This window comes from Neoarius graeffei, chromosome 13, assembly GCF_027579695.1.
Source record: "Neoarius graeffei isolate fNeoGra1 chromosome 13, fNeoGra1.pri, whole genome shotgun sequence".
In the NCBI taxonomy this organism is placed as follows: Eukaryota; Metazoa; Chordata; class Actinopteri; order Siluriformes; family Ariidae; genus Neoarius; species Neoarius graeffei.
Genome location: NC_083581.1, coordinates 48,782,093 through 48,796,602, shown reverse-complemented (window position 1 = coordinate 48,796,602; position 14,510 = coordinate 48,782,093). Strand labels below are relative to the sequence as shown.

Sequence of the window (14,510 nt, the reverse complement as noted above, 5' to 3'; positions counted from 1 at the left end):
TTTTTTGTATAATTATTTCAAGATTTCATATACCATTTATTTGTCACTGGTGTTACCTGACCTCATTTGGAATAAAATCAACTTTTATTAAATATTATTTCTTAACTTCTTTTGCACATACAATCACAGTAACTGTACAAAAATGATGAGGCAAATTATCAAGAGATTATTATTTTATTTACTTTCAAAATGTTTGTTACAACTGTGTTCGAATGATATTTCTTCAGTTTTGTAACCGTGTATTTACTTTAAAAATGAAAATGTAATTGAAAACAGTTAAGATGAAGTAATAATGAAATATTGTAAGTGTGAACTGTTGAGTACAGGAAAATTAAACTGATTCAAAATCCCTACCATGACAAATTTGCCATATTTTAACCTGATGTTCCCAAAAATGCACACGGTGACACCAGTGACATTCATAAGATCAAACTATCTGGAGTTCTAAACAATAATGAGGCATTACATCCAAAATGTTTCATGGAACAATACAAACAGTAAAAATGTATAAAACTTAAGTATAATATTATATGCAAAAGTTTACAAGTTTCAACTCCAGTTGCAGTCTGTAAACGTGACACAAACGTTAATCAAACAAACTCATTGGCAAGACTTAAAATAACTGCACTTGGAAAGATGCATTTGGAAACTACTAAAAAGTTAAAATAATGAACTTGTGTTAACTGATTGTATAAATTAATATTATTACAGCAGCTGTTCCTTGATGAACTCCCAGAACTTTTTTTCAATTTGAACTGAGCGCCGATTCAGTGCCAGGGGTTCTGGAATGAGGCACATGATCTGGCCATCCTCGTACCAGGTCACGCCATCTCTGGGGCTTGGCCAGTAGAACATATTAACTCCATTGGAGTGCATGCATTTCACTTGCACACTGCCTTCCTCTACCTGCAGAATGATGCCAGGGTAAGGGGTGTTATCGTACTGGACAACACACCACTGACCACAGTGGTGAGGTCCAATGACAGTAGGCCTGAACTCGTTGCTCAGATGACTGATTGCTTCTTCCAAAAGGTACAAGGGCAACTTCCTGCAGACAGTAACATGAGCAAACAAACACGCCATCTGCAGCCTGACAGAAACAGCAGCTGTCTCTGTATTTCATCTGCCCTGGAGAGACGCTGATTACTTCATGCATCTTCATGGTGCCTTTGATGGTAGACAGGGGCTTTAAGGCACTCTCCTTCTTTTCAACCTCCTCCTCTTTCACATAATACAGCTTCACCTTGCTGACATTGTTGAGGAGCTGAAAAAAGGTGTGGGCATCTGGGATGTCTTTCCCTTGATGGACAAGTGTGTCTGCTTGTCTCTTGAGTGCAGCCCCCACTCCGTCTGGCGCACCCTTGCCATGGCTGGCTTCAAAGAAGCTCCATGTGACCGTAGAGAATCCTCTATGGTGTGGCTCAGTAGCGAGCATGTAAAAGTTAGAGCGATTTTTCTACTGTGTGGCGGGTCCGTCGCTGAAAAAATGAAGACGCTTGACACCACAGCGGTTTGTTGCCAGAAACTGAAGGATGGGATCCAAATGAGCCCATATAGCAGGTGGGTCATGCCTCCTGCAGGGGGACACTGTGCAGAAAAGCATGGGGTCTTGGTCTGCCAGATAGAGAACTCCGGTGTGCAGGGTCACCTGCTGATGTGACCCCCCAAAGTGGATAGATTGAATTTCATTTGAATATTTGCAAGAATAGTTCCCATCAGGATTGTAACACCAGTGACGGTAACACCAGTGACAACTATCATAAAAACTCTATTTTACAAGATGGCTGCCACAGGGAATCAAACCACATGTTGACATTCATGAATTACTCATTGAATTATATATAATTTAATCAAATTTTATTCTTTCATGTTCATCTCCCAAAGATTAAAGTAGGTCATACCAGTGACTTGCTGTGAAGCTTCAACAGAAATCTTAGGGTTAATTATTAAAATTTATAAAAAATGAAAAATGGCATTGACCTTACCATGTGTCTGTCTTCATTGATCTTCAGAAAGGAAGTGAAAAGACTTCGTGTGATGTCTTCACCATGTCGTTGTATGTCAAAATAATAGTCTTTTGTCATACAGTAACACCAGTGACGTGAATCCAGGGGACGTGCACATTTATGATGCATTTTATAACATTTTATAATATTTAATTGCAATATTGTGTTTTTTCATAATTTGTGTGATACATTAGACCTGTATGGACACATAACTGCAGTTGAGCTAATAAAGTATACATTTTTCATTAAAAAATAAAGCCCTTAATTTCACAGCATGACAGTGGGGACGGGCATTTTTGGGCATACTTGGGAAAACACTAAAATGATTAAAAAGAAATAATGACTCATTAGTGGTTCAAAAAGTTATAATTGTTCAAATATCATATTGTTTTATCTTAAAATATAAACAAATCCCTAAATTTACTTTTTTTTTTTTTTTAAAGCAACTGCCCTGTTAAGTCTAGGGACAGAAAAGTGGACGTTTCTGTAGAATGACCCAGTTGCTCTCTTCTACCAACCACAGATTACTCTCTTTTGTGTTATTTTTGACAGAAGTAAAATTCATACATGAACAAATTTTGGCTAGTTGATTTTCTGTTTGGCTAGTTACTTTGGAAGGTCACTAATCCGGCTGGCTGGTGGAAAAGATAAATAAATAAATGAATTTCTAGGCCTGATAAGAGGAGCAACTACAGAGGTTCAATCAGAGAATGGCTGATTGACAATATAGATAGTTTTCACATGACGTCACAGAGTCGGATTCCCTGGTGGCAGCCATCTTGGAGGGCTAGCTTACCGTACGGGTCACTGAGCACACATTGTAGCGCGCGAGTTACATTCATTTATATATTATTTACATTTATAGTTAGTTACATTACTATTTAAAGCTAGCAATGGTGCACACCTGTTGTATTCACGGCTGTCGTAATAGGTCAGATGATGAAGTCAAGCGGAGCTTTTATGGAATTCCCACTGTACGGGAGAACGAAGGCGAGCAAACAAACTCAGCATACAAAGGAGAAATCTATGGCTTGCGAGAATCAACCGCAAGGATTATCAGCCTTCCAAACACAGCAAAGTCTGCTCCGATCATTTTATAAGTGGCAAATTGTTTAAATAAACAATCAATTGTGTTTAAGTTTGTTTTTGGAAACCAAAACATCATGTAAACAATCTCTGGAGAATGCCTAACTGGAACCGCTGAGTGTAATTACAATGTAAACGTAATATCGCTCATTTGTCACGTTTCTATTTGAAACTTGTCACTTCATTCACGCAAGGGTCATTTTTGAAAAACATTTTAGGTCTATTCTGTATGATTTAATGTGTGTTTGGGATGCAAACAGCGCGCCTTTTGGCGGATGCCGCCTGAATCGCGCAGATCCGGGGTTTTTTTTTTAGGGGGGGCGTTGGAGTGTCTGATTATAATTTCAAAGTAAATTCTGTATTAAAATTACTAAATAAGCAAATCCGTTACAGTCCATGAAACAGGAAGTATAAGGATAAGAAAAAAACAGTTTAAATCGGGAAGTTGTGCACATTTGTGCAGCCCGAGCGGTGTGCAGGACTGCGCAAATGTCCACAGCTTTCCGATTTAAACTGTTTTTTTCTCATCCTTATACTTCCGTTTCATGGACTGTAACGGATTTGCTTATTTAGTAATTTTAATACAGAATTTACTTTGAAATTATAATCAGACACTCCAACGCCCCCCCTAAAAAAAAAAAAAAAAAAAAAACCCCCGGATCTGCGTGATTCAGCCGTGAAAAAGGCGGCATCCGCCAAAAGGCATGCTGTTTGCATCCCTGGTTGATTAAACACAAATCAAATCATACAGAATAGACCTGAAATGTTTTCCAAAAACAAACAATTTATTGTTTATTTAAACAACTTGCCACTTATAAAATGATCAGAGCAGACTTTGCTGTGTTTGGAAGGCTGATAATCCTTGTGGTTGATTCTCGCAAGCCATAGATTTCTCCTTTGTATGCTGAGTTTCTTTGTTTGCTCGCCTTCGTGCTCCCGTACAGTGGGAATTCCATAAAAGCTCCGCTTGACGTCATCATCTGACCTATTACGACAGTCGTGAATTAGGGCTGGGCGATATGGAGAAAAAAAAAATCTCGATATACATCTCGATATCTATGCAGGAAAAACAACCCCCAAAAAACAGACACACCAAATTCAGCAAGGTGTTTTTTTTTATTGAAGTGCAAATAGGTAGGCAGCCAAGTGCCTAGAGGTAGACAGGTACTAGTAACAAAGTGCTTGTGCACCATTTTTAACATGAATTATCAAACCAAGGAAGTAGTATATTGCCTTATTTTAATTACAAACATAAAACCTGAGGGTAGGCAGTTCTTATAGTGTGTCTTAAACATTTAAGATAACAAAAAAAAAAAAAACATTTCATAAATAATAATTTGACTTATAGAAATAATACATATTGCCTTCCTTTTCCTTAAAAACAAAACTCAAACTCATCTCACTGCATTAACTCTCAGCCTGGCACACTCCTCGTACAAAAGTTTGTGGCGTACCTGTAAATGGTTGAACAGGTTCGTGGTGCTCGACGCTTTGGTTGCCACCAATTTCTTGCATTTCCGGCAGTAGACCTCTTTCTGTTGTTCGTCCGACGGTTTAAAACCAAAATATCTCCATATAATGGAGCCATTTGTCCTTTTTTTGGTACGAGTTCTGCCGCCTCCGGGCTTTCTGTGGGCGCCGCCATGTTGAATGAGTTAACACGCCGCCTACACGCGAGGGGAGGGGGTACAAACACACGAAGGAGGCGGGGCAGGCAGCACCATAGCACAGTGAAGGAAATTAAGCACAGTGGCGAAATCATATTAATTTAGAGCATTATCTCGATATATACGATATGCCAAAATCTTTTTCGTGTTCATAAAACATATCGATATATCGCAAATCTCGATATATCGCCCACCCCTATCGTGAATACAACAGGTGTGCACCATTGCTAGCTTTAAATAGCCTGCTTGGGCTCTTTTGAAGACTTTGTACTCGCGCGTTACAATGTGTGCTCAGTAACCCGTATGGTAAGCTTGACCCACAAGTCTTCCTCCCTCCCCCCACTGGGCAGGTCAGACCACAACCTGATTTACCTCTCCCCCTGCTATGTGCCTCTGGTGAAGAGACTGCCCACCACACCAAAAGATAGTGAGGAGGTGGACAGACGAGGCCAACAAGACACTGCAGGGAAACTTCGAGGTGACCGACTGGCAGACGCTGTGTGAGCCCCACAAAGAGGACATTGATGGGCTCGCAGAGTGCATCACAGAATACATCAACTTCTGTGTGGACACCATTGTCCCAGCTAGGACTGTCAGCTGTTACCCCAACAACAAGCCGTGGGTAACGAAGGACATCAAAGCCCTCTTAAATGAGAAGAGGGCTTTCACAGCCAGCAACGAGGAGGAGGTGTGAGGAGTACAGCGTGAACTGAGAGCAATGATCAGGGAGGCCAAGGAAAAGTACAGGAGGAAGTTGGAATGGAAACTCCAACAGAACAACATGAGAGAGGTGTGGAGTGGAATGAAGACCATCACTGGTTACAAGCCAACCAACAATGAAGGAGTGGATGGCAATGTGGAAAGGGCGAATGAGCGGAATCTTTACTTCAACAGGTTCGATGGTGTGACCCCAACCCACCACCACCACTCTTCTGCGGGATGACTACAACCACACACTTCACATTCTCTCCCCTCCCCTCCCTCTTCTTGCCCAACCTCATCCCCATTTCAGGACCTCACTCGCACCTCCTCAACAGACCCCCTGGCTGAGCACCCCCCTCCCCCAAGAAAGACCTTCATCCCTCCCCCACCAGTCACCTCCACACCGATCATCAGCGAGAAGCAAGTGAGAAGACAGCTGAAGAGACTCCATGCAGGAAAAATCAGCAGGCCCGGATGGTGTTAGCCCCAGGGCCCTGAAGACCTGTGCCCTCCAGCTAAGTGGAGTACTTCAGCACGTCTTCAACATGAGCCTGAGTCTTCAGAGGGTCCCCGTGCTGTGTAAGACATCATGCCTCATCCCTGTACTGAAGAAGTCACGTCCCAGTGACCTCAAAGACTACAGGCCCGTGGCATTGACATCACACATCATGAAGACGCTTGAGAGACTCATCCTGGAGCAGATCCAGCCTATGGTCCAACCACTTCTTGACCCCCTTCAGTTCGCCTAGCAGCCCCATCTTGGAATAGAGGACGCAATCATCTATCCGGTCAACAAAAGTCTATGGCCACCTGGACAAACCAGCCAGCACTGTGAGGATCATGTTTTTTTTTTTTATTTCTCCAGTGCTTTTGACACCATCCGGCCAGCTCTGCTGGGTGAGAAGTTGACAGCGATGCAGGTGGACGCCCCACTGGTGTCCTGGATTGTGGATTATTTGACTGGCAGACCACAGTACATGCGCTTGCAGTGCTGTGTGTCAGACAGAGTGATCAGCAACACCGGGGCTCTGCAAGGGACTTTCCTTTCTCCTTTCCTTTTCACTCTACGCCACTGATTTCAACTACTGGATGGAGACCTGCCACCTCCAGAAATTTTCTGATGACTCTGCAATGGTTGGACGTATTACCGGTGGTGATGAGAGCGAGTACAGGATGGTGGTGGACACCTTTGTCACGTGGAGCAGGAAGAACCACCTACAGCTCAACGTGACGAAGACGAAAGAACAGAATCAGGGCTCCGGTGAACCCTGTTAACATCCAAGGGGTCAGTGTGGACATGGTAGAGGAATATAAGTACCTGGGGGAGTACTTGGATAATAAACTGGACTGGTCCACACTGTACACAAAAAGGGCCAGAGCCGTCTCTATTTTCTGAGATGGCTGAGGTCCTTCAACATCTGCCGAAAAATGCTGCAGATATTCTATGAGTCTGTGGTGGCCAGTGCCATCCTGTACGCTGTCGTCTGCTGGGGCAGCGGCTTGAAGGTGAAGGACACTAACAGACTCAATAAGATCATCAGGAAGGCCGGCCATGTTGTAGGCGTGGAACTGGACTCTCTGACAGTGGTGTTGGAGGACACTGTCCAAAATAAAAACAAACAAACAATCTTAGACTGTCCTTCCCACCCTCTACATGAGGAGCTGATCGGCCACAGGAGCACATTCAGTAAACGGCTGATTCTTCCACGCTGCACAACTGAGAGACACAGGAAATCATTCCTACCTGTTGCAGTCAAGCTGTACAATGCCACTGTATAACTGTGGTACACTGTCTTACCATGTATCCTTAACTCAGGTGCAGTATATGTATATAGGAATCACTGTATATAAAATCACTTCATTTTGCTTTTACTTAAGTTATCGAACTTCTTTAAATTTATTTTATTTATTCTTCTTTCAGACGTTTTTATCTTCTATTTTTAGACATGTTTACTACTTCTCTGATTCAGGAGCTTGGTAGCAAATTTGAATTTCCCTCCGAAGATTAAAGTAATTCTGATTCTGATGTTGGAAGGAGAATGTTGAGGATGGAGCTGCCAGGCACACGAAAACGAGGAAGGCCAAAGAGGAGATACACAGATGTGGTGAGAGAGGACATGAAAGTGGCAGGTGTGGTAGAGAAGGATGCAGAAGACAGGGAGCGGTGGAGACGAAAGATCCGCTGTGGCGACCCCTAATCGGGAGCAGCCAAAAGAAGATGATGATCCATCCATTATCTGTAGCCGCTTATCCTGTGCAGGGTTGCGGGCAAGCTGGAGCCTACCCCAGCTGACTATGGGCGAGAGGCAGGATACACCCTGGACAAGCTGACACATAGACACAACCATTCACACCTACGGTCAATTTAGAGCCATCAATTAACCGATCCTTTGGATGCCTTTGGATTGTGGGAGAAACCCACGCAGACACGGGGAGAACATCCAAACTCCACACAGAAAGGCCCCAGGCAGATTCTACCATAACAGAGGCCAGTTAAGTCCCATCTCCTTAAATTGCTGAATTGATTATTTTGATCATTCTATTAAGTTTTTCTAGTAGCATTTGGGGTCTTGGACATTCACAGTAAATTTTAGGACAGTAGTCCTGGTAACTAATTAATAAAAGCCTGACATGACAGACATGCTAAATGACAATAGAAACACATCGGCTTCTATCATCAAAACCTGACAGACAAACTAACGTCTACCATCATATTCTGACAGACACTCTAGATGATAATAGCAACAAAACTGTTTCTTACATTATTAATCTGACAAATTTAGTAATAATATTAAAATACCTCATCACTAGAACCAAATAATAAAATAAAATATTGAAATAAAAAAGATAAAATTTATTTTCAAAATTGAAATATCAACAATAATTGTCAGAACAGTGACGATAGACACGACTGTGTCACTTTCGCGGGGAAATAACACATTGAAATGGCCTGTCGGCTGAAAGGGTCGCAAGCGGCTCTGATTTCTCTCAACTTACGATAGTTTTCCTCCAGAAAAATTTAAATATGAACGCACAAATATATTCTCAATGTTTCTATCGTCAAAAATTTCTATCGTCAGGATAGCTGACTGAAAATGTCACCTTGATTTATTTGATGAATTCTAGCTGTCAGAACTCCAAGTCTTGCCCGGAAGTAAATGTCTGCTGTCACAAAAATCATGCGCAGTAGAATTTCCTCTTTGCGTCAGTCAACGTGTGCGTGGTGAGGGCTTGAATTTTGCTATCGTCAGGTGCGTTTGACTGACAGACTGACGATAGCATTTTTTAAAAATAACTGTGGGCTTCTCTCGTGAACGAAATAGTTTTTTCGCTGTTAAACTATTTCAACTCTATCTGTTGACACCCAAAAATGATAAAGCCTGCTTCCACACGATAACTACCAAAGATCCATAATGGCTGAGTCTATCGTCAGGTCATCTGACAGAAATTCACTGACGATAGCAACAGGGATAATGAAAGGGATTTTTAAAATGGGAGTTATGTCTGTCAGATATGTCAAAGAAATAGAACTTTATTCTTTAAAAATCTTTTATTGATATACTCAGTGTATTTTTAAATGACGTGCTGTTTTAGAAGACCAAATACCATATTTTCAATCTTGAAAATATTACCTCACTGAAAAAAGGACAAGAAAAATTTCTTATTTTGTGGGCAAGTGGTTAATGGATCCAGTTACGGTAGAATCTGCCCCCAGCCAGCCACTGGGCTCGAACCCAGAACCTTCTTGCTGTCAGGTGACAGTGCCAACCACTACACCACCATGCCACCCCGAAAAAGATGATGATGGATTATTATCTCATCTCATCATCTCTAGCCGCTTTATCCTTCTACAGGGTCACAGGCAAGCTGGAGCCTATCCCAGCTGACTACGGGCGAAAGGCGGGGTACACCCTGGACAAGTCGCCAGGTCATCACAGGGCTGACACATAGACACAGACAACCATTCACACTCACATTCACACCTACGGTCAATTTAGAGTCACCAGTTAACCTAACCTGCATGTCTTTGGACTGTGGGGGAAACCGGAGCACCCGGAGGAAACCCACGCGGACACGGGGAGAACGTGCAAACTCCACACAGAAAGGCCCTCGCCGGCCACGGGGCTCGAACCCAGGACCTTCTTGCTGTGAGGCGACAGCGCTAACCACTACACCACCGTGCCGCCCGGATTATTATTATTGATATTATTTAACATGGGCGGCACGGTGGTGTAGTGGTTAGCGCTGTCGCCTCACAGCAAGAAGGTCCGGGTTCGAGCCCCGTGGCCGGCGAGGGCCTTTCTGTGCGGAGTTTGCATGTTCTCCCCGTGGGTTTCCTCCGGGTGCTCTGGTTTCCCCCACAGTCCAAAGACATGCAGGTTAGGTTAACTGGTGACTCTAAATTGAGCGTAGGTGTGAATGTGAGTGTGAATGGTTGTCTGTGTCTATGTGTCAGCCCTGTGATGACCTGGCGACTTGTCCAGGGTGTACCCCGCCTTTCGCCCGTAGTCAGCTGGGATAGGCTCCAGCTTGCCTGCGACCCTGTAGAAGGATAAAGCGGCTAGAGATAATGAGATGATATATTATTTAACATTATTAAATTACTTTATTGATTATATTTTAGATATTTACTTAGTATAGTAACCATGGCTGTCTGTGATAAGTCTCTGGGACCACAATGGAAACAAGTGTTGACACTTTTTGTGTGTGTAATCCTGGTTTTTATGCCATGTTCAGATTGTATTTTGCATGTACTGCATTTTAACCAAATAAATCAAATCATTTTTTTTTAAAACATCAAAGCTTGTTGGATGACTAAGCATATTGCAGACTAGCTAGCAGCTAACAGCAGTTACTCAGCAAGATTTGGAAGTAAGCGTGCCAGCTTTATAAAACTCTTTTGTTGTTGTTGTTCTATTTATTTGTCTAAAACACCAGGATGTTGTTTATGACTGCCAGTCTTCCAGATGTGAGATGTCAGTATCAGTGTGAGCGGTCAGTAAACCGCTGTAAAAGCCCTCAGCCCGGTGGAATCCGCTAACGGTAAACTCACCTCACTGTGAGCGGCCACTTTACAGCAAAAGGAACTTATTATACAATATGTTCAGCCGTTTCAACACGCTTGTGAGTAGAATATATAATACAAACACCCATTTACTCAGATAAACCGATCATACCTTTGAATCAGCCGTGTTTTCGTGTGTTCTCCAACAGAAAACCTCAGCTCAGCTCAGCTGCTCAAGCCTGTGACTGACTGACTGACTGACTGCTCGCTTCAGAAAACAACTTCCGGGATGCTGCAAATTGTTCATCCTTAGATCCGATCTGATTGGTTAATCCAGCTGTCTATTTAAACGCGTCACAAGGCGCATGTGCGGAAAATCGAATGGAAAAAACAATGACAACAAACCAACTCGCGTTAAATTTGATTGGCTCGGGAAATAAACACTGCGGGTCGCTTTACTGTCTGTCTATTATTCGTGTTTCTCAGTTTGAACACGTTAGATATTAATATTTATATACACTCAAAAATCATCCAGAATAATGTATGATTTGAGCCACAGATTTAGTCATAATGTTGAATAAATTCCTCCTAAATTATGTTCAGACTCAGTAATCAGTCCTGATTTGAAAAAAAAGGTGCATCAGGAATAATTTTCCTTTATTTCTAGACGTGATTATGATTTTTTTTTTATTCACGTGTTACTTCCTTACTTTCAGGATTCCTTTTAACTGCAGCTGATTACTACAGAAAAACATACATTAAAAAAAAAAAAACAATTCATGGTGTAGTGGTTAGCACTGTCACCTCACAGCAAGAAGGTTCTGGGTTCGAGCCCCGGGGCCGGCGAGGGCCTTTCTGTGTGGAGTTTGCATGTTCTCCCCGTGTCCGTGTGGGTTTCCTCCGGGTGCTCCGGTTTCCCCCACAGTCCAAAGACATGCAGGTTAGGACAGGATAAGCAGCTACAGATAATGGATGGATGATTATTACAAATTACAAACAGAAAAACAATTTTTTTTTTTGGAAAAAGCAATTCATGGTGTAGTGGTTAGCACTGTCACCTCACAGCAAGAAGGTTCTGAGTTCGAGCCCAGCAGCCGACGGGGGCCTTTCTGTGTGGAGTTTGCATGTCCTCCCCATGTCTGCGTGGGTTTCCTCTGGGTGCTCTGGTTTCCCCCACAGTCCAAATTACAAACAGAAAAACTATTTTTTTTTTGGAAAAAGCAATTCATGGTGTAGTGGTTAGCACTGTCACCTCACAGCAAGAAGGTTCTGGGTTCGAGCCCAGCGGCTGACGAGGGCCTTTCTGTGCGGAGTTTGCATGTTCTCACCGTGGGTTTCCTCCGGGTGCTCCGGTTTCCCCCACAGTCCAAAGACATGCAGGTTAGGACAGGATAAGCAGCTACAGATAATAGATGGATGATAATTACAAACAGAAAAACAATTTTTTTTTTTGGAAAAAGCAATTCATGGTGTAGTGGTTAGCACTGTCACCTCACAGCAAGAAGGTTCTGGGTTCGAGCCCAGCGGCCAACGGGGGCCTTTCTGTGTGGAGTTTGCATGTCCTCCCCGTGTCTGCGTGGGTTTCCTCTGGGTGCTCTGGTTTCCCCCACAGTCCAAATTACAAACAGAAAAACATATATTTTTTTTGGAAAAAGCAATTCATGGTGTAGTGGTTAGCACTGTCACCTCACAGCAAGAAGGTTCTGGGTTCGAGCCCAGTGGCCAACGGGGGCCTTTCTGTGCGGAGTTTGCATGTTCTCACCGTGGGTTTCCTCCGGGTGCTCCGGTTTCCCCCACAGTCCAAAGACATGCAGGTTAGGACAGGATAAGCAGCTACAGATAATAGATGGATGATTATTACAAATTACAAACAGAAAAACATAATTTTTTTTTTTTGGAAAAAGCAATTCATGGTGTAGTGGTTAGCACTGTCACCTCACAGCAAGAAGGTTCTGCATTCGAGCCCAGCGGCCGACAGGGGCCTTTCTGTGTGGAGTTTGCATGTCCTCCCCGTGTCTGTGTGGGTTTCCTCTGGGTGCTCTGGTTTCCCCCACAGTCCAAATTACAAACAGAAAAACATAATTTTTTTTTTTTTGGAAAAAGCAATTCATGGTGTAGTGGTTAACACTGTCGCCTCACAGCAAGAAGGTTCTGGGTTCGAGCCCAGCGGCCGACGGGGGCCTTTCTGTGTGGAGTTTGCATGTCCTCCCCGTGTCTGCGTGGATTTCCTCCGGGTGCCCCGGTTTCCCCCACAGTCCAAAGACATGCAGGTCAAGTCAAGTTTATTTGTATAGCACTTTTAACAATAAACATTGTCGCAAAGCAGCTTTACAGAATTTGAACGACTTAAAACATGAGCTAATTTTGTCCCTAATCTATCCCCAATAAGCAAGCCTGTGGCGACGGTGGCAAGGAAGACATGACGAAGAAACCTCGAGAGGAACCAGACTCAAAAGGGAACCCATCCTCATTTGGGCAACAACAGACAACATGATTATAACATTAACAGTTTTAACATGAAGACAGTTTTGTTGATGTTGTAACTCTTCACTGATGGAAACTTGAGTGCAAAACTGTTCATGACAACTGCAGTCCTAAAGTTAGCAAGTTAACTGTAGTCCTCAGCCATAAAAGCATTAATGTAAGAGTCCAGAGCATCCTCCAGGTGTAACCCTCAACTGTCCTCATGGGGCTGTCCTTCACAGGAGCGATGCGATAAAACTCCAACCAGACACAGGGCACCAGGATGGATCAAGCAGGTCCGAGGGGCAGAAGAGGCCAGCATCTCAATCCCAGGACCAACATGTAACTCAGAGGGACAGATTGGGGGGGGGGAACACAGGTTGTTAGGTATGCCCTAAAAATGACACAAGTATTAAATCTGTGTGGTAGGCTCGCAGAGACGAGAGTCTTGACATCAGGCATAATACACAACAATGGCATGTTAATATGGTTAAAAAATATCATGACCTGCTCTGGCTGGATGCTTGATTGGGTGATGGGAGCACACTCTCCCTTAGCAGAGGGAGTAACCTAGCAGATTAGGCTAATTGGTGGCTCTAAATTGACCGTAGGTGTGAATGCGAGTGTGAATGGTTGTTTGTCTCTATGTGTCAGCCCTGTGATGATCTGGTGACTTGTCCAGGGTGTACCCCGCCTCTTGCCCATAGGCTCCAGCTTGCCTGCAACCCTGCACAGGATAAGTTCTTATGGATAATGGATGGATGGAATTCATGTTAAAAAAAACAAGTCAGATTCTATAGATATTGACTGAGTACTTTATTAAGAACATTACACTAATACAGGATAGGGCCTCCCTTTGCTCTCAAAACTGCTTCAGTTTGTGCCATGGATTCAATATATTGGAAACATTGCTTTGAGATTCTGGTCCATGTTGATATGAGTGCATCATGTAGTTCCTGCAGATTTTTCAGGTGCACTTTCATGCTGTGGATCTCCTGTTCTACCACATCCCAAAGGTATTCTACTGGATTCAGATCTGGTGACTGGGAAGGGCAAAATGACAAGCAACGTTTGGTTTGCGCCATGGTGAATTATCATGCTGGATATATCTATTAGAAGATGGTAAATTGTGGCCATGAGAGATGCACAGGTTCAGCAACAAAAATCCATTTGGCTGTGGCATTCAAGTGATGTTTGATTGGTATTAACAAGCCCAAAGCATGCCAAGAAAACATTCCTCACACCATCATACAGTTAAGTCCATAATTATGAAGTGGAAGGTGCTTGGTGCCACCAAGACCCTGCCTGGATCACACCATCCCTCCAACACTGACAACAATATCAGTGCTATGGTATCTGGCTTGTATGGAAGAGTTGCAAGGATAGATAGATAGATAGATAGATAGATAGATAGATAGATAGATAGATAGATAGATAGTCACTCCTCAAGAAAGGCCCCATTAAGTCTTGTTTGAGTTTTGCCAATAAGCACCTTGATGATTCTGGGGGGGCGGCACGGTGGTGTAGTGGTTAGCACCGTCGCCTCACAGCAAGAAGGTCCTGGGTTCGAGCCCAGCAGCT

The 14,510-nt window shown here is 43.2% G+C and overlaps 1 protein-coding gene across 5 annotated transcripts in view; it reads right to left on the bottom strand.

Annotated features, from left to right (window-relative positions):
- adrm1 (ADRM1 26S proteasome ubiquitin receptor) overlaps positions 1 to 10,726 on the bottom strand; it is a 35,908-nt gene extending 25,182 nt beyond the window's left edge. For 4 of the 5 annotated variants that reach the window (XM_060937933.1, XM_060937934.1, XM_060937937.1 and 1 more), the window contains exon 1: positions 10,639 to 10,726. Coding sequence is in view for 1 of the 5 variants with exons in the window: in XM_060937935.1 (XP_060793918.1) it covers positions 1,986 to 2,002 (17 nt within the window). In the remaining 4 variants the exon portion in view is untranslated. Of the gene's footprint in view, positions 1 to 1,985; positions 2,007 to 10,638 lie in introns of those variants that run through there. The other variant, XM_060937935.1, reaches the window with a different exon arrangement.
- Positions 10,727 to 14,510: the final 3,784 nt, after the last annotated feature.